The sequence below is a fragment of the Gopherus flavomarginatus genome, chromosome 4 (assembly GCF_025201925.1).
Source record: "Gopherus flavomarginatus isolate rGopFla2 chromosome 4, rGopFla2.mat.asm, whole genome shotgun sequence".
NCBI classification, from domain to species: Eukaryota; Metazoa; Chordata; order Testudines; family Testudinidae; genus Gopherus; species Gopherus flavomarginatus.
In genome coordinates, this window is record NC_066620.1 from 188,290,413 (window position 1) to 188,318,014 (window position 27,602).

At 43.8% G+C, this 27,602-nt stretch overlaps 1 protein-coding gene and 1 long non-coding RNA gene across 2 annotated transcripts; both read left to right on the forward strand.

Annotated features, from left to right (window-relative positions):
* Positions 1-1,442: 1,442 nt before the first annotated feature.
* KCNF1 (potassium voltage-gated channel modifier subfamily F member 1) lies at positions 1,443-3,571 on the forward strand. Its single transcript, XM_050950827.1, has one exon. The coding sequence runs from the start codon at positions 1,759-1,761 to the stop codon at positions 3,220-3,222; it is 1,464 nt and encodes a 487-aa protein (XP_050806784.1). The 5' UTR covers positions 1,443-1,758; the 3' UTR covers positions 3,223-3,571.
* A 17,849-nt stretch (positions 3,572-21,420) lies between these two features.
* LOC127049823 (uncharacterized) lies at positions 21,421-25,416 on the forward strand. The gene is made up of 2 exons (XR_007774080.1): positions 21,421-21,752; positions 22,306-25,416. It is a non-coding gene; the product is annotated as an uncharacterized LOC127049823 (long non-coding RNA).
* The last annotated feature ends 2,186 nt before the right edge of the window (positions 25,417-27,602 follow it).

A 27,602-nucleotide genomic window follows, 5' to 3' on the forward strand; every position in this document is an offset into this window, starting at 1 on the left:
AGCTCTCATTTGACACTTTACCATACCAAAAGGCTCCTAATGAAGCCTATTTAGCTCTATCTTTGAACAGTGAGGAAGAAGAGGTTAAACCAGATTGGGAACCCTTAGGGAGAGTCCATACCTCCTGGCTGGGCCACCTGTTCCCATGCCTCTTATTTCACAGGGTTCTGGCGTTCTTGAAGTCCACCATCTTTATTTGGCTGTTTGCCCTCGTATATCATGAATTCTGTCCTTTCATGATCACTTTCACCCAAGCTTCCTTCCATCTTCAAATTCTCAACCAATTCCTCTTTGTTTATCAGAATCAAATCTAGAATAGCCTCTCCCCTAGTCACTTTATTTTTGTAATAAAAAGTTGTCTCCAGTGCATTCCAAGAACTTGTTGGCTAATCTGTGCCCTGCTGTATTATTTTTCCAGCAGATGTCTGTGTAGTTGAGGTTCCCTCATCATCACCAAGTCCAGTGATTTGGATGATTTGGTTAGTTTAAAAAAAGCCTCATCCACCTCTTCCTACCATGAGATCATCCTTGATTTTTACCCCTTTTTTCCTTACCCAGAGACTTTCACCAAGTCTGCCTCCCACTTCTGTCTCAACCTCAGGGCAAGTGTATACATCTTTGATATAAAAGTTCTACAAAAGGCATGAATGCAGTATAAGTTCTGGTTCCATGGTTGTAAGGTAAATTTTATGATCCATGTTCTGCTCTCAGTTGCACTAGTAAAAATCTACAGTGACTCAGTTTCCTGAGATGGAATTAGTCTGGATTTGCAGCAGTGTATCTGAGAGAATTTCGGACCCTGTGTGGTGTATTTATTTAAAAATGCAGAAAGATATTCTTGCTAATCTTTACCACCTGAAGAAAATGAGCCTGATTTTTCTTCTCTAGAGCTGTATTGCAGCTCTTAATTACATTATATATGATTATGTTTTGCAATTTGTTTTAAACATTGGTTTTTTTAAAGTATTCAAAAGGCATAGGGTTATAAAGAAAACTGCATTATAGCTAGACATACACCAAAACAGTTACATTGCATTTCTGTACAGATTGTGCTTTGCTGAGTTTCACCAGAAGAGGGTATAGTTTGGAAAGAACCTGACATCAGCTTGGAATTTAGAAACAGCAAAAGAAAAACAAGCACAAGTTTCTCCTCTGCACACTTGCTGTCACTGTGTGAAGGAGTCAACACATAAACTCCAGACCGTAAAGTAAAAGTAAACACAGCAGCTTTCCCTCAGTCCTTGGAGTGGAAGGCAAAAACTGCAACAGCTTTCTGTGGGATCATCCTGCTGATTGTCTGTCTTTCAGAATTACCAATTATTTCACTTTTTGTTAGCCAGAACAAGGATTTTTTTGAACTGATGTGACTGCCAGTCTGTGAATAAATATCACTTCAGAGGAAGAGAAAGAATGGACCCTGAAAAGACTCTCAAGCACTGAAGTAGAGGGTGAGTTTTGTTAAGTGGTTTCTTCTCTTTCATATTTGCTGGAGGAGTTGATTTCTTTCTAACGTCCCTGCTTCTACGTACAACAGCCTGGTGACTTGTTTTTTTCACTGCAGCTTGTTGCATACCTTGCATACCTTACTGACTGCAGGTTTATTTCTGTAACCTTTCCTAGCATTACTCAAAGTCCTTTCAGTAAGATTTGTAATATACATTACCTGGCTCTGATTTGCTTTCACAAAGAAGCTACAAACAGCAAAGATTTGGAAGCAAACTAAGAATTGATATATATAAAAAAATCAATAACATTAAAATGGCAGGTGAATCTAGATTTCCAGATGTGGACAGTAATGGATCAGAAAAAAATGAAGATATAGAGATTATAGTCAATGTTGGTGGGGTGAGGCAGGTACTACACGGAGAAAATCTGAACCGATATCCAGCAACAAGATTAGCACAGTTGATCAACTGTTTATCGGGGGGATATGATACTATTTTCTCTCTTTGTGATGACTATGATCCTGGGAAGAGAGAATTTTATTTTGACAGAGATCCAGATGCTTTCAGATGCATTATTGATATATATTACTTTGGAGAAATTCACATGAAGAAAGGAATATGCCCTATATGTTTCAAGAATGAAATGGAATTTTGGAAAGTAGACCTGAAATTCTTGGATGACTGCTGCAAAACTCATCTGAGCGAAAAAAAGGAGGAACTGGAAGAAATAGCCCGAAGGGTGCAATTGATTCTGGATGATTTGGGAATGGATGCCTCTGAAAATCGCTGGAAGAGATGCCAGAAATATATTTGGAAATTAATGGAGAAACCAGAATCATCCTATTCAGCTAGAGTCATTGCAGTGTTGTCCTTCCTATTTATTTTAATCTCATCTGTAGTAATGTGCCTGGGGACCATTCCAGAGCTCCAGATAGTAGACTCTGAGGGAAATCATGTGGAACACCCAACACTGGACAACATTGAGACAGCGTGTATAGGCTGGTTTACCTTGGAGTATGTGCTTAGACTTATTTCTTCTCCTAATAAACTGTTCTTTGTGATTTCTTTCATGAACATCATTGATGTTTTTGCAATACTTCCCTTCTATGTCAGCTTGATCTTGACCCACTTGGGTGCCAGAATGATGGAGTTAACCAACGTTCAGCAGGCTGTTCAAGCACTTCGGATCATGAGGATTGCTAGAATTTTCAAACTCGCACGCCACTCCACAGGGCTACAGACTTTAACCTATGCTCTTAAAAGAAGCCTTAAGGAGCTAGGACTGCTTCTTATGTACTTGGCTGTTGGAATCTTTGTCTTCTCTGCCCTTGGTTATACCATGGAGCAAAGTCATCCTGAAACCTTATTTAAAAGCATCCCTCAGTCATTTTGGTGGGCAATTATAACCATGACCACAGTGGGATACGGGGACATATATCCTAAGACAACACTGGGGAAACTGAATGCTGCCACCAGTTTCCTTTGTGGGGTGATAGCTATAGCACTTCCTATCCACCCCATCATAAACAACTTTGTCAGATACTATAATAAGCAGAGAGTTTTAGAAACAGCTGCCAGGCATGAACTGGAGCTGATGGAGCTATACTCAGGTGAGGAGAAAGTTGGAGGCTCCAAGAATGAACTAGAGGATCTTATGGGGGAAGGCAAGGAGCATCCTTCATGGAGCAGACAGCTAAAAGTTTCCCACAGTGACACCTTCATTCATCTCCTATCAGATGAGAAACATTACAGGACCAGGCTTCAAAGCTGCAAATAAACTAAGTGACTGTTACTGTTCAGCTATAGACTGGGACAAATTAACAGTCTTCTGTTGAAAAGATTAAAGGGACCTATCAATGTTGAGAGTGAGCACTGCCTTTCTTTTCCAAACATGAATACAAATTAAGCCTCATCACAGCTTCATCAGAGGTTGGTAAGACTTTGTTTTTATTACCTGACATATAATATTAGGAAGCAATTGAGATGTGACCGATTATAATTAATACATCCTGAAAAATTAACTTGTAACCATTTCTGAGATTGAAAACAGCTTCTTGATCAGTAATATGTACAATTACTTGGATGTTAAGCTTTATAAAAATCAAAATTCTGTATCTGTAATAATAAACAATGACAATACCACAGAGAATTTGTGCTTCAGGCTTTGTTCAGGGTTTTTATAGATAGGAAATCTTTTAAAAAAAATTAAATCAAACTGTCACTCATAGGTGCTGCAACTATGGGTGCTGAGAGTACAGAGCACCCCCTGGCTTGAAGTGATTTCCATTATATACAGGGTTTACAGTTTGGTTCACTGGCTCTCAGCACCCTCATGATACAAATTGTTTCAGACATCCCTACTATCACTCCTAAAGTATTTAGGTGTCCAGGAAAATGTAACAAGTAACAAGCGGTATTTTTATCTGAGTGCTGACTAAAAATATGATCACACACTGTGGTTGTGTGAGCCAGTCAAAAGATGGCATCTACTGTCTATAAAGTGCAATTATGGGTGACTTTTTGGATAATAATGTCAGGCCCTCTTTCTGTGAAAAATCTATTTTAATATTCCACAAAGATCTCTTTTGACAGAGGTATGGAGCAGAATCAGTGTAGTGTGACAGGGTTTTTAAAGCAAGTAAAACAAATAGTCCTTATTTAATTACAACAGAAACATTTGCTTTTACAATTGTAGTGACCGTCAGGTTATTTTAACTCAATCACTTAAAAAAATTATAAATGTAATTTCTTTTAATTCAGTATAAAACCAAGCCAGGTTGATGCAGGGAGTTAAGTTACATCAGAAACAATGAATTTCAAATCACTGGAAAATAAAGAAGCTAGCATTGAAAATTAAAATCTTTATAACATTTATGGTGATGAATTGTTCATTGGATTGAACAAAGCATTTTTTTATTTTCTTAAATACAATTAAACACCTTTCATGCTTGTAATAGCTATTTGGTTTTATTATGGTTAATTGAGCATGTAACAGGTTAATTTATTAAATCAACACAGACACTAAGCCATGGGCCCAATCCTGCAATCCTGGTGCAAGCAACACTTCTATTGAAGTCAGAGTGACTTTTGGTGGAGTAAGGTCTGACATCCATGGGTCTGATTTTCCACTCAGTTATACTAGATTTATATTGGTGCAATTCCATTAAAAGCAACATTTACATCACCATAAAACTGATGTAATGGAGTAGAGAATCTCCCCCAGATGTTTAATTAATATTAAGAGTGTGAGTCTAAATCATTTAAAAAAACACCACTTTTGTGCCTCCCTGTTGCAGAGTATATTGTTTGTTTTCATTATATTGCATGCATAGCCCAGGTGAAATATGAGCACATGAGATAGCTCCTACTTTTAGGTAAGTTACTCCTACACAGGGCCAGGAAAACCCAATGAGGACTGATTACTCAAAAGAAGGTAGGCTTCTAATTTCCACTGAAATTAAATAGAAATTAGGAGTCTACCTTCTTTTGAGCAATCCAATCCCAAATTCCTTGGAATTCTTCCACCTTGTAAACACACTTCCCATGATCTATGTTGATATTGGAGACTGCATGGAGGTATATGGCCATTTGCACACAGGCTCTTTGCAGGGTTGGTGTAGAAGACTATATCACATCTGCAGTTGTTTCCCAGTCCCCAGCCTCAACACTAGTCCAGCCAGGTGTGGCTCCAGGCATTTTGCCTCCCCAAGCACGGCAGGCAGGCTGCCTTCGGCGGCTTGCCTGCGGAGGGTCTGCTGGTCCCGCAGCTTCGGGCAGAGCGCCCCCTGCGGCTTGCCGCCCCAAGCACGCGCTTGGCGTGCTGGGGCCTGGAGCCGCCCCGAGTCCATCCCACCATCCCCATTTACAGATCCCAAGCTCCACAGATTCCTTGTAGAGATTACAAGGGGAATGAAGAACAATGCCTCCTGGGTGGCACTTCCACAAGCTCTCTCGGGCTGGGTCTATTGGATTTCCACCTCTGGAAGTGGAGGATCTGATGAGATTCTTATTCTTCCCTGTCCTGTTATCTAAACTCCTCATTACTATGGCCGAATGGTCAGCAATTTCAGTCTAAGCTGCAAGCTTGTTTTGTTTTACAATCACAGAAGAGTGAACAGGATGTGAAGCAATATCCATTGATATTTTCTTTAGTTCCTCATCTATAAATGGGGATATTAATATTTTTTCATTACCTTACAGGGAGGCATTGGGATGTTAAAGTTTGCAAAGCACTATGAAAATGGAAAACATAAAATTGCTAAATAATACTGTTAGTATTGATCATTAGCATTAACCACTTGCTGCTACGGTATACAACTGACTTAACAGGATATTAAATAAAGGATTAATTTATTATTTTATTACAAGTAATCTTATTAACTTATTTCTTCAATTAGGCATGGTCCGGACCACAGGATGGTACGTAAGCTACACCACAGCAGAGCGTCTCGGGCAGTGTTGTGGCCCAGACACACAGCTGTGAAGTACAACTCTCCCCATGCAACTTTCTTGCTCTAGAGCAGCGTTTCTCAAACTGGAGTCCGTGGATCCCTGGGGGTCCCCAAGGGAACTCCTGGGAGTCTGCGGGCCCCGCTGACCAACTCCTCCCACTCCCTCTATTTCCAGGAGGCTAGTGAAGCCAAACCGGGAGATTTTAGGCACTAAAAGTCCAGCAGCGCAGCAGAGCCCTGGCCCCACACTGCTCCCTGCAGTCCCGGGGGGGGGTGGCAGGGGGTCTCTGTGTGTTGCCCCTGCCCCGAGCGCTGACTCCACAGTGCCCACTGTCTGGGAATTGCAGCCAATGGGAGCTTTGGGGGTGGTGCCTGAGATAAGCGCCCTCCCTCACCAACTCCCGCACCCCTCACCATCTGCCCCAGCCCCGTGCCCCTTCTCGCACCCAAACTCCCTCCCCGAGCCTTCACCCTGCACTCACTCCTGCACCCAAACTCCCTCCCAGAGCGCCCACTCTTTCCTGTACCCAAACTCCCTCCCATAGCCCAACCCCTGACTCCCTCCTGCACCCAAACTCCCTCCCAGAGCCTGCACCCACACCCACTCCTGTACCCAAACTCCCTCCTTCACCTCCTTCCATAGCCCAACCCCTCACCCCCTCTTGCACCCAAACTCCCTCCCAGAACCCACGCCCTGCACCCACTCCTGTACGCAAACTCCCTCCCAGAGCCAGACCCCTGACCTCCTCCTGCACCCAAACTCCCTCCCAGAGTCTGCACCTCACACCTACTCCTGTACCCAAACTTCCTCCCAGAGCCCGCACCTCCTCCCGCACCCAAACTCCCTCCTAGAGCCTGCACCCTGCACCCTCCCACACCCAAACTCCCTCCCAAAGCCTACACCCCATACACCCTTCCGCACCCCAACCCTCTGCCCCAGCCCGGTCAAAGTGAGTGAGGGTGGGGGAGAGCGAGCGACAGAGGGAGGGAAGGAGTGGGGAGCAGAAAGGGGTGGAGTGGGGGTGGGGCCTGGGAGTGAGCAAGGGGGACTTGGGAGTCACCAACATTTTAAAAATCAAAATGGGGTCCTTGTGTTGCTAAAGTTTGAGACCCGCTGCTCTAGAGGATAAATTAGTTACTGTAGCCTTTCAAAGGTTCCAATTACTTCCCCCATAATGCCTGACTAGAGACTCTGACCAGCGAGAGGAGTGGGGGGTGAAGCCAAAGCTGTGCCCACTTCCCACCTCTATCCCTCTCCTCCAACCAGCCTGCTGGAGGGAATATTCAGAGAGCAGGAGCTGCTCTCAGTATCAGGTCCAAACTGACAAAGTGTATAGCTCTTACTTGGCTGAGCAGGGCAGGGTCCCTTCCTCCCCTGCTTGGCCAAACAAAACCTGGGCATAATCTCACCGTAACAGCTCAGTCCAGCCAAAATTCTGAGGCTGCTGGTCTATGGAAGGTCCAAGACCTTTCCAGCCACAGTGTGGTTCTCTATTCCAAGCTGGAAGTAACTGCTACAGCGGCAGTCGCGATATTCAGGTTTAAGGCCCAAACCCTCTCTCATAAAGGTCAATGGGAATTTTGCTACTGACTTCAATGGGAAGAAGACTGGGGACTCAGCTATTATGCAGCTGTGCAGGGCTGCCCCTGCCCAGTGAATCCACCTAGGCCAATTGCCATAGAATTTAGGCTTACAGGGATCCCCTGATGGCTCAACAATGTCATCTGCACAGCACAGATGCCGATCAGGGAGCAGAAGTGGGAATGCATGGCCCCAGAAATTCAGTCCTCTCACCTGAATAAAATTAGAGATTCGGGAAAGGAGCCTCCCCAGCAAACCTCTTATGAAGAAACCCCCACACAAGTACTCTTGATCTCTCTAATACCCACAGAAGATCTGGTGGGGCCCTCTTGAAGATTCCAACCATTTCTTCCTCCTCTCCCTGCTGCCTCCAGACTCACAGGAAAGTGAAGTGAACTGGTCATCCCCCCCCAAAGATGATTGGGGGCCGGGGGCAGTGCCAGCCTCTTCCCGGTGGGAGGGCTGAGGTGGGCTGCACTATACATCTTGTGGGCACACATACTTTTTTATATTTTTAACAATATGCACTTAAATGTGTGTTTTATCTATGTTATCCACAAAAGGAGAATAAAAATATATACAAACAGATCAGTATATACCAGCATCATCTATAGCAGCTCACTGGTGCAACATTTATTCACAGAAAATCAATACAAAAAAACCCTAAGCAAATAAAAAACAAATAAACAAATAACTACTACATTAGCAATAACAACACACAAATGCAAACTTCTGGAAAAAATTACTGGTTAAATAATACCAGTAGCTAATTACTTTAAATCTGAGAATGTACTGTATTATATTTTAAAATTAGTCATTTGCACATGCAAAGAAAATGAAACCACACACACTAGTATGTAAAGCAAAATAAACAAACAGCTGACCAAAACTAAGTACATCTTTTCCCCTAGCTGATTAAGCCTTATTTCCATTCCAGTCGAAGCAAAACCCAATCAAATACATACAATCTGAACATTCAAAACATTTTTAAGTTGCTGAGTGCTCTGGCACTGATTCAGTAAAGTACTTCAAACTTTGCTTAACTTTAAGAACAAGTAGTCCCATTAACTATACACGGGATTAAAGAAATGCTTAAAGTTTAAAGATAAGCACATACTAAGTGCTTTAATGGATCAGGGCCAGAGTGCTCAGCATCTTGCAGGACTGAGTCATAACGTCTGTCATTAAACTATGAACTAATAAAACTGGCACAACCTTGGCCAGGTAATAGCTACTTTGATAAAAAAAAAAATAAACCAAATAAAGAGTTATTGAAAGAGAGAGTCAGTGATAAGCTGACCCAAATAGATAGGTGTTGTACAAATTCCTGGAGACAGGCACTGAAGGACCCAGGTGGAGGGTTAGAGAATGAGTTCCACAAGTGAGGGCCTTCTCGGTTCTGGGAGCTACCTGTGACCTGGTCCATTTGGAACCTTAGTGCCCATACTAGATAGATCAACAGTCACTCAAGTATGTGAGGCATTGATAATTAATCAAATGTACATCTTCTATCAAGGAACAGATAGATATGTATTGTTTACATAATATATGTAATGATTTGACATATAACATACTATCCTATCAATTCTTTATGTGGATTTTTTCCCTTAAAAATTTAAATGGAAAATATCAAATGTTGAAGACATCTTAAAACTCACAACAATCCTTAACTCTTGGTTTTGCAGGGGTCAGGATGTGACCTTGGTTTTGCAGAGGTTTCAGATCAGGGTGTGACAATACATACCACGTGTGCTTCAAAAGATAAGGATAACAGGGCAAGTTTAAGAAATGAATGGGGAGAAGTTGATTTTAAATTGTGCATTTCCTTTCTAGATGTTGATTGTAATAGCAATAAAATACTGATAAAGAATAAAACATATCTCTAGTTCATTAAAGTCCCTCTTCCAATAGAGTTCGTTATATATAATTATCAGACTTGAAAGCAAATATAAATTTAAGAAACAAAGGACGGGGGGGCGGGCACCACTGACTGGAGTCTTCATAATTTGGAGTGCCTGGTACCTGCTGGAGACTGGTAAAATAGTATTTTTACAAAGGTCTGATTCAACACCCACTGAAGTTAATGGCAGGCTTTATACTGAAGTCAATTGGGATTGGATCAGGTCCTTAATATAAATATGTGCTTGAACAAACTATGGCTAATGGGTCAATTAGGCACTACTGTCGTTTGAACATCGACTTGAGTTAAACTGCATTTTCCTCAATAATCTTGGTCAGCTTTATTGCAATAGCCAGTTATGCTGCCATAATGAAAGAAGGCTAATGTCTATCACACTTAAGTTATTTAATAATACCCTTTAGGTAAATGGAACATTTGGCTATTCCTCATAAATAGTCACCAGTTTAAGAAAAAGCACAGAACTAAAATAATTTGGGTGAACTAACTTTGGTGCTTCTGGATGGATTGAGTCATATGAAGGTGAAGATGGGTACATTCCACTAAATATACTACATTAATTTCACCAAAGCCCAAGCATGATTCCAACATTTGAAACCACTGAAGTGGATAAAGAGAAGAGTCCTCTCCCATTAGACACAAGCCCACCTGCCTCTAGCAGAGCTGTTCATTTCCCAGCATTGCAGACATAACACCCCCTCTCCAAAAAAGAATAGGAGCAAGTACTTGCTACCCTTGAACCTGCTGAAGAAAGTAGAAGCTGGTTCTTCCTGGCAAAGCCTGGTGCTCAGGGAGAGAATTGGCAGAAGTCATGGGTGAAGGGGGAAAGTTTAAAACTTTTGGACACAGTATTAAGCAAAGGGAGGGGAAAACAGCTAATGGTTCAAGAAGGGACTTGAGAGAACTGGGGAAGAAGCAGGGGTGGAGGTTTCCCATCTAAGTGGCGCAGAGCCAGGGCAGGGGTGGCTTCAGGGTCAGTTTTAGCTGGTCCCAGTCTGTCCAGGCCTTTGGAGTCTCTGCTTCAGAGATTGCTCCAAGGCTGCTCCAGAAGCCCTCCTGCCTTACCCAATTCCCAGAAGCATGAGCTGCACCCAGTGCCCCCCTAGCCACCCTTTACATTGCTGGCAGGTGCTGCCTTCAGGCTCAGCAGTGCCACCCCAAGCTCACAATGCTGGGAGTTGCATTTCCCAGAGGGCATCTGCCCTCGGAGGTGGGTGGGGGAGTTGGGGACTCCCCTGCCGCCTCCTACCACGCTGGTCAGCGTCAGCGAGCAACCTGGCGCCACTTTAACCCTGTGCCTCCACAAGGCAAAGGCACTGGCAAGTCACTGCTGCCACTCCTAGTTGCAGGTCCTGAGACAACCTCATGTGCCCCCAGCCTGGGTCCCAGGAAGCAGAGGAGCAGCGGCCAGCGCTCGCGCTAAGCAGAGTGGAGAGGAGCGCAGGGGTAGCGCTGTGGTAGGTGTTTTGGGTTGAGCACTCCCACCCTTCCCTCGCTGTCTGGCCGCCAGCAGCACTGGGAGGGTGGCTACATGGGAAGCTAGGGCAAAATTTGGGGTGGTTATAGCCCCCCCTGCACACACCCTCCAGCTGCCCCTGGTGGGGACTGTCGGGGGGCCTCACAGTGGAATTACTCCATACCTAGGTCTGTAGAAATACCCTTAAGCAGCTTGTTCACAGCAGGGAGAGGAGAGGACAAGCCCCAGCAAAGGCAGCCACAGCAGTTGGGAAGCTGGAAGTTAATTTACCTCAGCTCCCCTCTCCCTGAGCAGCTCCACAGTTCACTGTTGTAGACCAAGGTGTATTTCTTTTTGTCTTTGGGCAGCAAGCCAAACTGCTTCCTGGATAGGTTATCCACCAGGCATCTGCTCTATGCAGCCATCCAGGGTTTGTGAACCTTCAGAAAGTATTGCATATTTACATCGGGAAACAACCCAAATTACACAGATGTACAGCAAAGGAAGCGTCCGCAAATTAGTAACTGATTTCAGTAACTGGTGTAACTGACTCCATTTTCTTCAATGCAGTTACTCTTGGTTTACCTCTGTGTAACTGTGAACAGGATCTGGCCCAGCGTTCCTAATTTAATAAGGGTAATTCAGTGCAAGATGATAACTTGTTAGGTAAAGTGAAGCTTATTTTTAACTCTCAGGACACCAGGAGAGAACATAAGTGGAGTAGAAATGGCTTTTAGGAGTGTCGGCAATAACACTGGTATTTTGCAATACGTGAAGTAATAGCCACTGAAACATGCTTAGCCTTGGTGGCATGTCACAGCTAAGAAGCCAGCTTGTGACATGCCTTTTGTTCACTGAGAAGCAAGCAATGTGCCACAGAATGTTTTTGATAGATTCCACGACCATAAGGGACTATTGTGATCATATAGTCTGACCTCTTGCATAACACAGGCCATAGAACTTCCCCCAAAATTCCTAGATCAGATCTTTTAGAAAAACATCCAATCTTGATTTACAAATTTTCAGTGATGGAGAATCCAGTACGACCTTGGTAAATTGTTCCAGTGGTTAATTATTCTCCTCTAAAAATATACTTTATTTCCAGTCTGAATTTATCTAGCTTCAGCTTCCGTTGGATTGTGCTATAACTTTCTCCGCTAGATTGAAGAGACCCATGTAAATACTTAGACTGTAATCATCACCTCTTAACCTTCTATTTTGTTTAACAAAATAGATTGAGCTATTTGAAACTATCATTATAAAACATGTTTTCTAATCCTTTAATCAAGGGAGGGTGGGGGGAAGGAATATAGGCTGAGGACTGCTCTTGGGAATCCTGACTCCCTGCGCTGAGCAGGTGGAGGGTCTGAGGATCCCCACAGAGGTCCGTGCTCCGAGTGGCTCTTACCATGGCCTAGCTCCAGCTTCTGGCCTGGCCAAAGTTGGGGTGTTAGGGGGAAGAGGAGGAGCAGGGGCGAGGCCTCATAGTGAGAAGGGGGCTAAGGCCAACCTGAGCCCCCCACTGGGAAGAGCAGGCAGGAGCTGTTCTTCACAGTGGGGGAGCTGATCACCCGCTGCAAAGTGCAACCACTGCTGGCGCTGCTCTGCACCTGTCTGAGGCTTGCAGTTGGGGGGGGCAACACCACCTGCTGCCCCCAAACTACGCCCATGTTAAAAAGTGGGGGCCAGGGCCCCTCTGGTTCCAACACCCCTGCTCTGGATCAGTGACCTGTCCTCTTCATTATTTACCACTTCCCCAACTTTTATGTCTGCAAACTTTGTCAGTGATGATTTTGTTTTCTTCCAGGCCATTGATAAAAATATTAAATAGCATAGGGCCAAAAACCAATGCCATTTGCCATTACATTTTGAGATCCATCAGCTAAATGGTTTTATTCCATTTAATCCATGTTGCAGTATGAATTGCTAGTGTATGGCTACCACCTATGCTACTTATGTTTACAAGAAATCAAGAAGATACATGCCATAAAACACATATTTTCAGTTTATATGCATGTAGGCTAAGGATGTGTCTACACTGTCAGTTGACTCAGGTTCCTGCTCACTGCTGCAGTGGTGTTCTGCAGTGTAGATACACCCTAGGTCAGTGGTGCCCAAACTTTTCCTGTCATGCACCCCCCCTTCCAGTAATGGAATCGATTTACGCTCCTTCCCCTCCACTACTGCACACTTGGCTCAGCAGAGGAGCTTGGGATGAAGGCAGAGCGGAGGGAAAACCTGGGGCTGGGGGAGAAGCTGAGGTTAGAGGCGGCCTGGGGGCAGAGAGGGAATGAGGGCAGTGCTGGGCTGAGGGTGGAGCAGAGGGCGAAGTGGAGCTGTGGCTGCGGCCAGAGCAGGGCTGTGGGCGGAGCAGGGGGCAGAGTGGGGTTGCAGCAGGAGATGGAGTTGGGCTGGGGGAGGAGTTGGGCTGGGTGGTGCTCTCTCTTTCCACCTCCCCTGGGGGCTGGGCCCCACCATGCTCCCCCACAACATTCCTCCGCACCCCCCTAGGTGGCACACCCCACAATTTGGGGACCATTGCCCTAAACTATCTCAAGCCTGCAGTCTCAGCTGAGGATATTGTATTTGTTGTACAATGCTAATCTCAGGCATTATTCTGGTCTATGTTCAATGTCAGGCAGTGGTAATCTGACCATATGAATTGGTAGGGGAGAACCATAGCAATGGAGAGAGCATCTTGGGCTGAGATATGTGCACTTTTCCTGTGCCCTGGTGGTCTGCTGAGTACTGACACCTTATCCATTCCAGAAGTGAGTCAGTCAGCTCTGCCTGATCAATGCATTACATGATATTGACCCAGACCAGCTGTGCTGTGCTGTGCTGTGCTGTGCTATTGTGAGGAATCTCACTGTTAATCATGGGTGGCCTGCTGTAGACTTCTTTTAAAATTAAGATGACAATGACATTATTTTAGTAACCACCTGTGCAGGACAGTCGGGTATCTAGTGCAATTCTACATACATGATGAACTATGAATGCTTTGAGGGAATGGTCCTGTAGTGAGGCGGCCTGGTTCCCAGCCGGAGGTACAAAGGTGGGCCCTCCGAGCTCAGTAAGGCCCCAGCCATCAGCCAGGCCGGACGTCCGTGACCGAGCTCCTGCTGGGGAGGCCGCAGAACGCAGCGACCGACCCAGCCTCCCCCTCGCTCACTACCCGGAGGAGGACTGGCTGAGCCTGCCCCGCTCCCGCTCCCGCTACCTGCAGGAGGACTGGCCAAGCCTGCCCCGCTCCCGCTACCCGGAGGAGGACTGGCTGAGCTGGACGGTGGCTGTCTACCCAGAGGACCCGCTGAGCCCACCCGTGGACACTTACTCTGAGGAACCGATAGTGGTTGACCCCTCTGCCGACACCACAACGACTCAGGTACTCGAGGAGGGGGAAAGGGGAAGTAGCCCGGGGGCAGCCGACCCCAGTCTGGCTGCAGCACTGCCAGAACCAATGTCAGTGTGTTGCGGCCAGGATCCCCACTGACCCAGCAGCAGACTGCCTGTCGCTGTTAGGGCCCCGGTCTGGGACGCAGTGGAGTGGGAGGGCCTGCGTACTCCCCCCCCCCACTGCCACCCTTCCAGGGGTGGCAGACTCCCTCCTCTCCCTGGCCTGAGGAGGCCTTTAAACCTACTTGAACTGCTGCTCAGCCCTGCCTGAGGGTCTGAGCCCTGTACCTGAGTTTGTGCCCCGCCCTGAGCTATGGCTTGGGATTTATAGGATTTATAAACTGAACTGCTGGGTGTGTAGTGAGGCGGCCTGGTTCCCAGGCGCCCCAGAGGGCGAAGAGCGACCCCTCGCCCGATGGGGGAAACATTACAGGTCCCAGATCACATTGTTTTGGTAAGAATCTCAAATGTTCTCCAAAATATATTGAAAGATTTTTTCAATAAAACGTGATCTGCTCCTTAATTTAAAAATAGATGGCTAAGATGCCCATCCTGGGTTGGCTAGGTAGTATGAGGGACAGGTATATAAACCAAACAGTTAGATACACATAAAAGTAAGGGTGCAGATGCATAAACTGATAATTGGCCATATTTGGCAGAAACAATGATCAGAGAAACTCCCTCCCCCTCCCCCAGCCAGATCTGCACAAACAGATCTGTTAAAACAAACACAGCAATGTCTGGTGTAAATTACAGTTCACAGATATGCTTCCTCCCCACAAACACAGGCATCAATCCTGAATAACCTTACACATGCCAATATTTCTTACTCACCCCACGTAGTCATTAGAATGTGCACATGAGTAAAGACTTCTCACCTGAGCAAAGGTTTGCAGGATCAGGCTCACAGTTCTGTAATGGATCACTACTGTTTTGCTAGGAAGACCTATTCATGTTCATATCAACATACCCCCACTCCTGTTTGAAATGAATATCAGCCTTCCTGAAGCGCTCTGCATTTTAGACAAATGGGCCTGATTCTGCTCTTTGTTGCACCTATGTAAATCTGGAGTAACTGCACTGAGGTAAAAGAAGTTACACCAGTGTAAAACTGGTTTGAGCAGTATCAGGTTCTATATACACCACTACCCCAATATTGCGCCACCCAATATAACACAAATTCGGATACAACACGGTAATGCAGTGCTCTGGGGCTGCGCACTCTGGTGAATCAAAGCAAGTTCAATATAACACCGTTTCACCTATAACGCAGTAAGATTTTTTGGCTCCCAAGGACAGCGTTACAGCGAGGTAGAGGTGTATTAGATTTATTCCTTTACAATGTAAAAGATATTAAAACTGAAACAGTTTATTCTTAATACAATTAGCCATATTAAGGCTGAATTCAGGTGGAGTTTTGCCTGCATTATGACTGAGCGATTGGGCTGATCATGTGATCAACGAAGACAGCCCGGAGCACAGGAAAATGTTCATATTAATCACTATGTGGAAAATGAAGGCGATAGAATAAGCTGAAAGCTACAGCAGCAGCACATTGCTGGTTTCCCTGTCACCTTTGTCTTTCAAATGTAGAAGAGAAAATTGCCAGTGCTTTCACAGCTGGTTTTTGTCCACCCACATAAGGGAAGTCTCAGGTTCCTTTAATATACTAAGCTTCAAGCACTACCAAACCATTACGTTCATTTAAAATAAAACAACATTTAAAGAAAGAAGTAAAAAAACCTATATGTGAGACTGCATGTATAAATGGAAAGAAAACATTCATTTTGTTTTGGGATGCAACCACAGCTCCTGTCAATTAAGCCATATTAATTAAGCCACATTGATTTCAATGAGAGCCATGGGTGCACATCCCAAGGCTCAAGTCTGGCCCTTTGATTTTTGTTTCTGCATGAAGACAAATAAGTATCTACTAAACTCTTTATTGTGCCATTTTACAGCAGTACAAATAAAGTTTTGAAGAAGACTTGCGTGCATCACAGAAGAGTTCAGAAGCAGGGGCTTCCAGTCAAAGTCTGTATGAGGCAATTGACTTTGACATGGCTGTGCAAATGACTAGGAGTCAACTGCCTGCCCGGAGATTTTGTAAATGGCCAAACAAATTATTTATCTGACTTATTATTTATTTATAATCATAAATACAATATATAATATATTATACTGTATATTATATAATATATTGTAAAGACAAAACTTAGAAAACATTCACAACAGTCTGAAGTGGCTTCAGCTTGCCTGCAGGAGATAAATTAAAACTTCAATTACCTTGCAGCATTATGGGGCAATCCTTTAGCGAAGATGCATTCCACTGATCTTGAACAATGTTTCCACTGCATTACAGTTATTCAGCATTACAAAGTCAGCACTTTCCTACAATTCCAATACAACAACATCAGAAACACCAGAGTTTTCCTCTAGGCTTAGAATAGGAAATAACTGCATTGTCTCAATTATACTGTGATATCTTTTGGCCAATGTTGAATTTTAACAGAAAACGCTACAAGTCATAAACATGCATTTCTTTCAGTTCATTATCAATAAAATAATTTTAACAGAATCATAAACTTAAACATAACAGATGGGAAATATTTATCAGCTCCCAGGGTGTCAATCAGGCCAATTCAGGATTATTCGGAGTATTTTCCTGTGTAATTTTCATTAAATAACATTTGGCTTCTTCCATTTTATTGGAAAGACTATTCCATAGTTTAAAAGGTCTTGCTATTGCGATACTCTCCTTACTATTCAGCCTAATTGTTCCTAATGTAGGCTATGTCTACACTACAGATTTAAAAAATGTATTAAGATTATGTTAAAAAAAAAGTGAACGGTACAGACTTTAAGCGTAGAAGTTTCTGGTTATCAGGAAATAACATACAGAGTATCAAGGGTGCAAAGTTTGGTTTAAGATCAGGTGGCATAAGGAATACATAATCTGCAATATCCCCGATTGGAGATAAAAGGTCAATGGGTCCAAGTACAGACATTGAGATATGAGGGTATGAAGTTCATAAAGTAGCTATGTTTGGGTATGGAGAATAATGAGTGAATATGATGATGAGGATGGATTGACCCTCATTTGGTGAGATTTAATGTTCAGGGAGTTTATGGTTCCAGATCACATGATCCAACAGAGAAAGTCTCTCTGTCCCTTTCTCATAGTCGAAGAACAATTTCACTGTAGGTGGCCGGTGATGTGCTCGATGTAGATGTCCCTGGACCAGCGGATGGTGTCTGAGACCATGAAGCGCCTCATGAGCAGTGCGTAGCATCAACCGATCCCGCAGGTCCGCAGCACTTGCTCGTTGCAGGGGTCCCAGGCGCCCAGGGTTCCGACAATCAGGGTGTCCATCTGCACCTCGTAGCCCTTAGCTCTCAGGGTGTCGGCCAGAGGGGCATACTTTTCCAGCTTATGAGCTTGGCTTCGCGAAATGCTGGGATCCTGTTCTCAAAGGAGACCGTGATGTTGACGAGGATGATCTTTTTCTGGACCTCGTCAGTGACGACGATGTCAGGTCCTAGCTGGCTATCGGTACCAGGTATGGTGCAGTTCTCAGAGATCTCCCCCAGGTGTTGTGTGATGGCTTTGCTACAGTGGCACAATTATGGACCTGTGGATGTGCTGACGTGGCGCTGTAGAGCAAACACTTGCTACAGCGATGGAAGGGAGGTTTGTATCATTGTAGTTAATTCACCTGTCATAAACAGATAGTTAAGGGTTAATGCCTTTTACCTGTAAAGGGTTAAGAAGCTCAGTAAACCTGGGTGACACCTGACCAGAGGACCAATAAGGGGACAAGATACTTTCAAATCTTGGTGGAGGGAAGTCTTTGTTTGTGCTCTTTGTTTTGGGGGTTGTTCGCTCTTGGGACTAAGAGGGACCAGACATCAATCCAGGCTCTCCAAATCTTTCTGAATCAGTCTCTCATGTTTCAAAATTGTAAGTAACAGCTAGGCAAAGCGGATTAGTTTTATTTTTGTTTTCTCAACTTGTAAATGTCCCTTTTTGCTGAGAGAATTTTACCTCTGCTTGCTGTAACTTTGAACCTAAGGCTAGAGGGGGTTCCTCCGGGCTATATGAATCTGATTACCCTGTAAAGTATCTTCCATCCTGATTTTACAGAGATGATTTTTTTTTACTTGTCTTTCTTTAACTAAAAGCTTTCTTTTTAAGGACTTGATTGATTTTTCCTTGTTTTTAGATCCAAGGGGATTAGATCTGGACTCGCCAGGGACTGGTGGGGGGAAAGAAGGGGGGATGGTTAATTTCTCCTTGTTTTAAGATCCAAGGGGTTTGGATCTGTGTTCACCAGGGAACTAGTGAAGTCCCTCAAGGCCACCCAGGGAGGGGAGAGTTTTGGGGGGACAGGAAGTGCTCCAGACACTGACTTCTGGATGGTGGCAGTGTACCAGATCTAAGCTAGTAATTAAGCTTAGAAGTGTCCATACAGGTCCCCACCTTTGTACCCTAAAGTTCAGAGTGGGGAAAGAACCTTGACATCACTTCTCTGAAAGGTGGCAGCTGGGTTGACAGAAGAATTCTTCCATGATCGGTGTCTACACCAGGGCTTAGGTCAGCTTAACTACGTCTCTCAGAAAGCGCATTTTTCACACCCTGAGCAACATAGCCAGGTCGACCTAAGTTTTAGGGTGCTGACCAGGTCTTACTTCCTTGAACTACTTAAACAAGTCCTTAAATAATTCCTCTTCCTCCTTGCTGTTTACATCTTTCACAGTTTGTAAATGGTTCTTATCTCCATTAGTTATTTGTGCATTCAGAAGGGCTTAAATGAGTGCTTAAGTGCTTTGTCAGATAGTGATTAACTTAAATATGTGCTTAAATACTTTGTTGAATTGAGGCCTGTTTACAGTTACCTTGCATGGCAAAAAATGTCAGGATTTAGCCTGAGACCACCGAGTTCCACCACCCTAGTGAGCCACAGAAGACTCACTGCTGAATCACCTGATTGGCCAGACCACCCAAGTGGCTGGAGGAACCAAGAGATGTGCTCATAAAAACCCAGGAGCAGCATTAGGCTGACAACTTATGTATGCATCTCTGATTGCTCCTGTGCCTGCCTTGTTCCCAGCTTTGTTCCTGCCCTCTTGGTTCCTGACTTCAGCTCTGACCCTTGGATCTGGCTTCTGGTTCCTGACCACTGGGCCTGACAGCCATTGCTCCCACCACTAGGCAGGACTGCCAACACTCCAATTGGTGGGAAAAAATGGCAATTACAAGACTGTAAATTCTTTAGAGCGAGGATTGTCTCTACTATATAACACCACACATCTTACTATAACACAACAGAACCCTGATTTGAGCCTCTGGGGGTTGCTATAATATAAATAAATAATAAGTTCTATACATGAAAGTCAGATACTGCTCAGATAAGTTAAGGTCAGTTGTTTGGCTGTTTACAAAATCTCCCCGCAGGTAGCTGACCACTAGTCATTTGCACAGCCATGTCTAAGTCAATTGCCCCATACAGACTTTAGTAAACAAAAACACATTTTCATATCAATAAAATAAATTTCTTCCCTATTCAGCAGGAAAAATACAAGCAAAGAGGAATAAAGCTTTAGTTCTCTGTTGTGCTTTTCAACAGGAATGGCCATCGTCCAGCTGGACACCAGTTGGTTATTTGCACAGAAGCAGACCACAATATTTCAGCAGAGCCTTCTATTTCTACTGGTTGACACAGTAATAAATTAATTGTTCCTGCAAAACAGTTCCTATCCAGCCCACAGGGAATCTGTAAACCCTTTGAGGAACAAATGTCAACTAATTGCTAGCTGGCCTTTCAGTCTTGAGTGGTTACAGCTTGCCAGTTATTTATTTGCATTGGAACAGAAAACTTCCTTTTGCAAATGCCTTTACTATTTGGACTGATTGCGCTAGGAGCAAATTAATTGCTCTTGCACAACATTACCTCTGCTGTGTCTCACATACTGTACATTTGTACATCCTTGGCAGGACAAATAAGAATCAGTTGCCAGTTGGCCTTTGACTTTGCATATTTGAGTAGCTAATACCTAGGGATACCAGATAGCAACTGTGAAAAAACGGGACCTGGGGAGGGAGGGGATATCTGGTCACCCTACTAATACCTAGGTTCTTATATCAGGCTCACTACTGTTGTATGTGAACACCTCACAGACTCATTAACGTAAACCTCTGTCTTATAGGTGTGATGTTGCCATACTAAATGACTGAGAAATGCTTCCAGGTTATTAAGGATTTTTCTCCACCTGGAATTATTCCAGAATAAGAGTGTCCACACATGGAGTTATTCTAAATAACTATTTTGCTTTAAATTCACATTCTACCTTAATACAAATTAACTTTCAAGTGCAGACAAGCCTTTATTAGGCATATAATTTTGTCAGTAAAAATAGTAATAGCCAGCTAATTTGCTGTCTGGGATTTTAGATTAGGTTACTGCATCCCGAGGTCCCAGCCCCAGAGTGTTAAAAGGCCATCACTGCAGGACCTTTCGAATCATTTCTAGGCCATGCCACCCAAGAACTGCTGCAGAGGCTCTGTTAGGGTGACCAGATGTCATGATTTTATAGGGACAGTCCTGATATTTGGGGCTTTTTCTTATAGAGGCTCCTATTATCCCCCACCCTCTGGCCTGATTTTTCACACATGCTGTCTGGTCGCCCTAGGCTCTGTTCACAAAAGATAACCGCTTTTGGTGATTTAAGGTGAGCAGGTCTACAAGCCAAATCCAAAAGGAAACAGGAGAAGAGAGCCAGCCCTGTAACATCAGGTAAGAGTAGGGGTATGAGAGTGTGGGGGAAATCTAATCAGTTTCTATTTCCCTCACTCTTCTGTGAAGAGTTGCGGGGGACAGAGCAAGCCACTGACCTGCTCCTCTCCAGCAGGTATTTGCATAGGTTGTCTGCTGGGAGGGAAATGACTGAGCTCATTAGCTAATCTCGCTCATCAAATTAAGGGCCAGATTCTACCATCTTTACTCATATTGATTAGCACCTTGAGCTGTCGCTGAGTCAGGGTGTTGAACACTTTTATTCAGTGTGTTACTGAGTTCCTATTATTCATTATTTGTAGTGTGACAGCACCTACAAGCCCCAGTCAGGGACCAGAACCCCATTGTTCTAAGTACTGTACAAACCCAGACCAAAAATAAATGTCACAGCCCCAAAGAACTTACAGTCTATATCTCAACATTAAAAAATGCTGGAGTTTGGTTTAAGCTTTCAGGGAGAGAGGATGGCTTTTATGTTTCTGAGTGGGTTTACCCATCCCTAATCTGCTTTCTTTTACTTTAAGTGCTGTATTTGTACCATGAGGCTCTGATGGATAGTCTGTGTATCTAGGGGTTGGAAGCTGAAAGACACTCTACGCAGTGATTACCAAAAATAACCATCTGACATGAACCTGCACCATTGGCCTCATCATTGCAAGTGAATTCTTGCGTGAGGAGGTCATCACCAATCTACAAACTGTTTAGCAGAGGTGACTTTGTTCTCTTTAGAAAGTTAATAAAATACATGGACAGCTTGTTTTAAAATACAGAGCAAATCAACTATGTTAATTACATCTTTTGGTATAGAATCATAGATATGAATGCTCTTTCATTGTGAAGACTAACAAACTCAATAGGGACGTATATTATTTATCGGCTGTACTGTAGTGCTCCAAGGCTGCAGTCAAGATCACTAGATAAGGGAGGGAGAGGGCCTCACAGCCCTTGCTCCAGGGGGAGCCTAAAATTTGCCTTTCAATTCAATATATGGATTGCCTTTTAATTTAGTTGAATGTCCTCTTGATATTGTATAATAATGAGAGAGAGTAAACAAAAGGGTTGGGGTGTGTGTGTGGGAGGAGGCTGGATGTGCATCACCTCACTCCCATTTTTGCCCTTTAGCACTAGCCCTGTTTCACAAGATGGCAGGAAGTTTTAGAAAATTTTCATCAGGTGCAGCAAAAAAGGAGAAAAAGAAGCAGATTAAGAGACATAAAGGTGCACTTGAGAGGTTTTTGACTCCTGACACTTCTTTGAATGTAGAATCAGTCCAGGAAACCAACCAAGAAAAAAGTCTAGAGGTGCATGAAGAAAATAAGGAGCAAGAAACCTCTGGCAGTCACACCACTATATCGCAACCAGTGGGAGAGAGTGGCCACAATTCAGAAGACGTGCTACTAATTCCAGTATCCCTTTTAAACATCAGTGATCCCCCAACATGGCCCAAGTTCATAGATGACAAAAGACCAGCCAAAGTGAAACATGGACTGTTGCAAATTAAAGGTAAAAGTTTTCCAAGTCACAATGGAAGAAAATTTAAAAATGGAGGAAATATACAATGGCACTGGCTCATGTAGTCAAGTAAAGTGGATGCATTATTTTTGCTGAAAGTATTTGGTGTTGATAAGCATCATCTCATGGATGGTGGTGTTCCCTCAAAACATAACTCTCAAAACTCATGAGAAAATCCATGTTCTTCACATTGGAAATATGGTGAAGTGGAGAGAATTGGAACTACAACTGAAAACTGAATCTGCAGTTGACCAGACTTCATAATCATTGTTCGAAATTGAGAGACAACACTTGTGAGGTGTATTTGAAAGAACTGTGGCCATTGTTCTTCACTTAGCATTTTGTGGTTCCATGGAAAAATGTAACCGGTGTGGAAATGGTAACTTCTTAGGCCAAGTCGAGTTAATGGCTAAATTTGATACTGTGATGAAGGAACATGTAAGACAGTTCTTTGCTACAGACACCATAATTTAACTTCAAAATGATATCATTTTGTATTGTAGGGCTTATTTCAAAAGGTAACAGGTACATTTATTAACAGTGTAAACAAGATAAAGTATTACTCCATTATTTTGGATTGCATATCTGATATCAGACACGAGGAACAAATGTCTAGACTCATAGACCTTAAGGCTGAAAAGGACCATTGAGATCATCTTGTCTCAGCTCCTGCACATCACAGGCCACGGTACCTCACCCACCCACTCCTGTAGTATGCCTGTAACCTCTCCTCAAGTCATGACTTAAAGGGTTCAAGTTAAAGAGTATCCACCATTTACTCTTTTTCAACCCAGCAAGTGACCCATGCCCCATGCTGCAGAGAAAGGTGAAAATCCCCCAGGGTCTCTGCTACTCTGACATGGGTGAAAATTTCTTCTCGACCACAACTATGGTGATCAGTTAGATCCTAACCATGTCGGCAAGACCCACCAGCTGGGAAAGAATTCACTGTAGGACTCTAGTTGAGAAGGGCTCTGAGTTACAATTTCCGGCCATTGGAGATATTTGCTACTAGGAGTCCCAGGTGGGCCACATGCCATTGTAGGCTACCTCATCATACTACCCCCTCCATTAACATATCAAGATCAGTCTTGAAACCAGTTAGATTTTTTTGGCCCCACCACTCCCCTTGGAAGGCTGTTCCAGAACTTCACTCCTCTGATCATTAGAAACCTTCCTCTAATTTCAAGCCTAAACTTGTTGATAGCCAGTTTATAGCCCTTTGTTCTTGTGCCAGCATTGGCCCTTAATTTAAATAACTCTTCTCTCTCCCTGGTAGTTATCCTCTGATGTATTTATACAGAGCAAACATATCTCCCCTCAGCTTTCTTTTGGTTAGGCTAAACAAGCCAAGATTCTTAAGTCTCCTCTTGTAAGACAGGTTCTGCATTCCTCTGATCATTCTAGTGGCCCTTCTCTGCACTCATTCCAGTCTGAATTCTTCTTTCTTAAACATGGGAGACCAAAACTGCACACAGTAATCAAAGTCGGGTCTCACCAGTCCTACTACACTCAGCCCCAAGAAAGGAGCAGCAAAGGTGGGTCTGCCTAGGGAGACCTCATGGATTCAGACAATCAGAGTCCAGTAGGCTAAGATAAAAGGAGATGTGGGGCCTTCCCAGCCAAGAACTGAACTGCTACCACAGGGGCAAGGAAGGGTGCTCCTCTCTAGCCACAAGAACTCAAAAATAACCAGAGTTTGGTTCTGGATGTATTTTCTTAAGCTGAGATAGAGAGGACCGAGAACTTTAACCCTGAGGTAAGGGGTGAAAATAAAGGGGCCAGGTGGGAAGAGGCCCAGAGAAGTAGCAGCAACAAAATGAAGTGAGAAATACATGAATGCCGTTTATAGGGTCCCTGGGTTGGAACCTAGAGTAGAGGACCAGACTGGGTTCCCGCACCAACCACCAGTGAAGTGGTGTAAACCCTGAGAAGGGGACAAGGCTTGTTGGGAAGCCAGAGTGAAGGGGCTCTGTGGTCCCTGAGAGAGGTTCATTTTGATTGTGTGACCCGGATGGAAGTCCAAGGCCCTGAAGATCCTTCAAGCAAGGTCGACAACCTATTGGGGGGTGTAAGGAGTGGGAAAAGGCCTGCAGTACTGCAGGCATCAGGAGGTGCTCAAAAGGTGAGTGCTCCTTGCACCTGCAACCTTCTTTCAATGCCCTAAATGCCAGATTTGCAAGTGAATGGAAGGCAACAGGACATTGGATATTATGGCCTCAGCCTCAGCCTGGTAAACTTCCACTGCTACAATGAGTTCTGTATGCTGTTCATGTTAAGTGACAGATACACTTAAAGCACATAAGACCTACCCATCATTTCATAGGGCAAAAAAAGGATTAATCTGGAATATGTCAGACAGAAATGAAATGGAGCATAGAAACTCACAACTGGGGATTTGACATGGATCTCGAGGATCGCCAGTGACGAAATGCTACACGATGGACATGATGAACACTCTCCAAAATGCAAGAGACAAACATTCATTCACATGAGGTTCCCTGTAGTTCATATTCATCACAGGGCAATCATTTCTTATTGCTGCTCAGTCTCAGTTGTACCACCCTGAAACAGTCTGCAGCTTCAGAGTCCCAATCCTTTTTCAGAAGGAATGCAGAATTATAAATTATACTGTCACCTTTGATTTTGGGAACCTAAATTTGAAGCTTGTTTCTCAATGATTGGGGACAGCGTGCATTCCAGCTTATGAGACTAGACAAAGCCTTTCAGAAGTCATTAATGTTACATTTCTTACATCTAACATCCCACAAAGCAATTTTGCTTTTGGCTTTGCATATTGATTCCTGAATGATAATGTATGAATGATATTTTCGTCAATTAATACAGTATGAATTTTTACATAATTCACAGTTTCAGACTTTGCAAAACGTGTGTGTGTGTGTGTGTGTGTTCTCAGCGAAAATATCGTGTAGTTTTTTGCTATATTTAGCATTTTTTTGAACAGCTTCTCATACATATTCAAAACAGAACAGCTAAGCTCTGGTAATGACTCAGATGTTGTGGCATCATGAACGTGAGGCACTGATTTCAATGGGAATGGAGAGCACTTGCAACTTCAGATGATCCAGTCCAGAGTAACTGATCTTAACATAGGTGGAAACACTAAGGCTGTGATTTTAAGTAATCATTTAAATAAATATAACAAAACCCACACAGTAGATAGTCCTGTGGGGGAAGAAACAACACAGCTTACAAACCAAACTACACTTCTATAATAATTAAAATATATTCTAGATTTATAAACATTGACAAAATACTTGCAAACACTTACTCTAGCAATGCATATTCATTCTGTGTATCGTAACCTGAACCATTTGACATTCCAATACTGATGTGGTTTCACAATGCTTTGTGGCTGCACAAGTGCTTTATAAAAATAGCATTGACAAACTCTCTAGACCTCAGAGCACCCCCCTACAGGGAGGTACAATAGGTTCCTTATTATTACCCATATTTTACAGATGGGTGAATCTGTTTGTTTCTCCAAGGCCAAATAGCAGAGCTGGGATCAGAAGTGAGGAGCTCCTGGCTCCCAATTCCAAGAGCAGGCCTCTATATCAGAGGTTCTCAAACTGTGGAGCACCATTTCAGGTGGTTCGCGGTTAGTTCCCTCTAAGGTGCATGCCTGGGTGGCTGCACGAGAGAATGAAGGGCCACCCACCTAATTAGTGGAGCTGCGCAGGTGTGGATCCATTAAATAGATGCCTGGACCCTGGAGAAGGTGCACATGTAAGGTGAGGTGGTGGCCTTGGGGGGAATATGAGCTAGGTAGGAGGGGGCAGTGGGGGGAGAAGTGAGGGTGGGGGGAATTTGGGATATGCAGGGCTGCAGCAGCCAGAAAAAGAGGTGACTTTCCCCAGCTCCAGGGCTGCGGCTGCCGGGGAGAGACGGCCCTCCTTCCCAGCCTCAGCTCGGGGGCTGCTGTGATGGGGGAGATACCCCTCTCCTTCCCAGTCCCAGCTGAGAGGCTGCCACAGCGGGGGAGAGAGGAAGAGACGCCCCCCCTTCCCAGCGCCAGAGAGAGAACACACACATCCCATTAGAAAAGTAAGACTACTGATATTAAAATATGAGTTGTGTGCTTTTATTTGTAGAACACAACAAGTTTATTATTAATTTTTTTAATAAGTTCTTTACAATAGTTAGCTAATGGTACAAGCAACATTTGGAAAGATCATTAAGTGGTCCGCCGAGACCCTCAGCAATTTTCAAGTAGTCCATGGAAAAAAAAGTTTGTGAACCACTGCTCTAGATCATATTGCCTCATACAGTACTATTGCAAAGAGGATGTTATTGCTGACTAGTCATGAGGAATAAACAGTAATTCTACTGCTGCAGCATAGGGAATGTAGAACTACATTTGGGGAATTCTAAACGTACTTCAGCATCCTGCAGCTGAAATTCCCCCAATGGAGGATTCAGTATTACTTTGCACTCCTCCTTTAAGGCTAGCAGGGCAGGGGAAAGGGAACATGGCTGAGGGAGGGTAACAGCTGCCTAGTCAGCCTGGATAGAGAATGTAACTAATTAGTATGGAGGTGATGGAGCTAGAGTCGTTGGGAGTAGCACAGGTGAGTGGAAGAGTTTAAAGGTGAGGGGAAAATAGGAAGAAGGAGAATAAAAAGCTGAATGTAGAGAAGCTGTGAAGGAGATTTGGGAGGGCACAGAAATCTGGAGTAAATTTGGATTTTGGAGCAGTCTTTCCTTTGCACAAAGCTCCCCTGATCAGTTTCTTTGCTTGGTTTTAGATAATAGTCAGATATAATGAACGTTATTTTGTCATCATCTTAGCTGATTGTTTGCAGCAGACAAGTGTGTGTGTGTGCATGCACATGCACATACAATATCTATGTAAATAGTTTTTTTTGCTGTGTATACATATACATGCGTGTGTGTGTGTATATATACATGCACATACATAGATGCATATATATGTATAAACACAGGAGGAAATGTTTGTTATTTTTATACACATTATGCACATGCATATGAACACACACACGCGCATGCAGAAACACCACCAGAAA